We start from the raw sequence: 2,609 nt of genomic DNA, 5'->3' as shown, positions 1-2,609 counted from the left end.
CGCCGCGCGCGGGGGGCGGGGCCTCAGGAGGGGGGCGACGGCACGGGAGGGGCGTGGCTTTGAGGGGCGGGAGGGGCGTGGCTTTGAGGGACGGGAGGGGCCTCCACGCCTGGAGGCGCGCGCGCGGAGCGGTGGGTTCCCACGCGCGGGGGGTGGTGGTGGAGCCCATGAATAGAGGGGGGCGCCGGGCTGCACGTGCCCGCGGGGATTTGTGCGCACGCACACACGCGCGTGTGCGCACACCCGCACGCGTGAGGGTCCGCGCGCAGGCACGCGCTGTCACATACGCCCGCGAGCGGGGCACGGCGGGGGGCGCACGGTGAGCGGCCGCCTCCCCACCCTCGGTGCCGCCGGCGAGCCCGGCCCACGGCGGGAGCGGCCTTTCCCCCCCACGCCGTCCCGTGTAACGCGCGTGGGCGCGACGCCCCCTAGGCCTCCTCGGGCCGTGGGGAGGTTGCAGGTGGGCCTCCCCGTCGCCCCCAGCCCCGCGGGGAGCGCAGCGGCTTCTGCAGGGTCGGTAGGGTCCGACCGCCCCGAGGGTGTCGAGCCGCGCTGCCCCGCCACGCGTGGCACAGGCCCGCGGCGGCAGAAGGTGCCCGGCGCGACCCACCCACGCCCGGCCGGCGGGAGCCGGCGCTGCCGAGGGCGCCCGGGGCTGGTCCCGGGCAGGGGCAGCTCCCGCGCCCCGGGAAGGGCCTCGCGGGCCCCGGAGCCCGCAGCGCCGGTGCGGGGATGGTGTCAAACCCAGGCCGTGTCGGAGGACGCGTTAACGACCCTCTCACCGCCCGTTTTGCGCCAGCTCCTGCCGCCGCAGCCGCTCTGCCTCGCCCGCGCCGCCGGGAGGTCTTGGGAGCGAGGGAACGGGGAGCGGGCCCGGAACCAGCGCAGCGACCCCGTCCCGCTCACCCTTCCCCGGGGGCAGGGCCGCTCGGAGGGCGCTGGCAGCAGCGCTCGGACGCGGCCGCCGGTTCTGCTCCTGCTCGCGCCGGCCTTCATTTCTTTTAAAACGTTCCTTTGCAAAGCGCAGGGATCCTTTAGTGGGAAACCACGGGCTGGTGGCGCCCGTCCCTCGCCGAGGATCAGCTCAGCTCCCTGCGTTCCGGAGCGTTACTGCCCCGAAAAGCCGGCTTTATTCCAACACCCACCTGTGTTTGTAAAAAGATTTGCTGAAAGAGCAAGGAAAACTGACTGCCGTGCAAAGCCAGGAAATGCATTTAATTGCTCATAATTAGTCTACGAAGTCAGAGTCCTACAGTCGTATTTATTCCCTCAGGAACAAATATGTGCCTTCCTTGGAGGGACCTGAGCTTTGCTTTTGTGCATCTGTTTCTCTGTTAAAAATTGCTGCCCTTTTTCGAGGGGGGGAGGGAGAGGCAGTTACTGTGGGGTTTTCCTTTAAAAAATTATTTTGTCTTTCTACATGGTACAGGCTACTGTATAATATCTCCTTTTGCTACAACATGCCCAGTGAAAAATAGAACAGCCAAATGCTTGGGGCGGAGCCGCTGCAGACACCTGCCATGGCTCCAGCACCCCTCGGTCACTCGCCCACCACTGCTATTCCCTGAGACCTCCGCGAGGGCTGGTGGCACTCGTCTTGCACAAACCAGTGCTTTCGGTGGGACTGAGACAGAATTCCAGGCTAAACCAGTAACGTCACATCCCTACACAGACCACTGGCGAATGGGCGCCAGGCAGCAGCTCAAATCCCACTGGAGGAGACAAGGGAGTGGAGCTGATTTTCTGCTGGGCTGGAGATCTTGCATTGTTTTACGCCTTTTGAGGTGAAACCTGGATTCTCCAGGAATCGGGGCTGTCTCAGCACCACACCGCTGGCCTCGAGCTACCCCTGGGTGCACCATGAAACCGTGAACGCCCCAAAAGCCACAGCAGGAGCCCAAGGGTGGTGGTCCCAGGCTACACAGGCTGTAAAGGGCACACTACGCAGATTGCTGGGAAGGGAAATGAGGGATAAGCTCAATTTCTCTTACCATTGATTTTCCGGAGCTGCCAGCTCCGGACAGTGACCGTGGGCTGCTGTGTGCTGGCACACATGGCACACAGCACTCGGAGACCACGAACGGTGCTTTTACCTGTTCAGTAAAGCGCTCAATATTGCTTTACAGTTGTAAAAAGTGATGAGAATTAATGGTGTCCAGTGACTCAGCCCATGCTCCACAGCCCTGGAGCTGAAGTGGCTCCTGGGCTTCTGGCAAGGTGGAAAATACAAATGCACTGAAAAGGTCAAGTTTTATTTGATACAATCCAAATTTCACTAGAGGAATTGCCCTCTGCTCACTGCCAGCTGAGATCTCGGACCTGAAATTCTTTCTTGTAACTTTGTCAAGACACCAGAGCTGTGACATCTGCCCTTAGTGCAGGTAACACAGAGGGAAATTGTTAACAACCTTTTTGTGACCTACAGAGAGTGAAAGATCCTCTCTAAATGCGTGATACTTTTCTGTGTCCCATCCAATAAAACAGGACAGGAGCTCAGAGACGAGCAGCTGCAGGGTATGTTACTGCCTTATGCTCCAGGAAAGGGGTCCTGCATCCTGCAGAACAAAACCCAAAGAGAAGCTGTGTCCACCCACACCCCGTCCGCAGCC

At 61.4% G+C, this 2,609-nt stretch overlaps 1 protein-coding gene across 1 annotated transcript in view; it reads right to left on the bottom strand.

Annotated features, from left to right (window-relative positions):
- Positions 1 to 778: 778 nt before the first annotated feature.
- Positions 779 to 2,609, bottom strand: part of CHD6 (chromodomain helicase DNA binding protein 6) — a 53,729-nt gene continuing 51,898 nt past the window's right edge. Inside the window, exon 34 of the mRNA XM_074157611.1 lies at positions 779 to 1,012. Coding sequence (XP_074013712.1) covers positions 779 to 1,012 — 234 coding nt within the window. The remainder of the gene's footprint in view (positions 1,013 to 2,609) is intronic.

Source organism: Numenius arquata, chromosome 12, assembly GCF_964106895.1.
Source record: "Numenius arquata chromosome 12, bNumArq3.hap1.1, whole genome shotgun sequence".
NCBI lineage: Eukaryota > Metazoa > Chordata > Aves > Charadriiformes > Scolopacidae > Numenius > Numenius arquata.
Note: the sequence above shows the minus strand (reverse complement) of the source record. Positions and strands in the feature narration are given on the sequence as shown.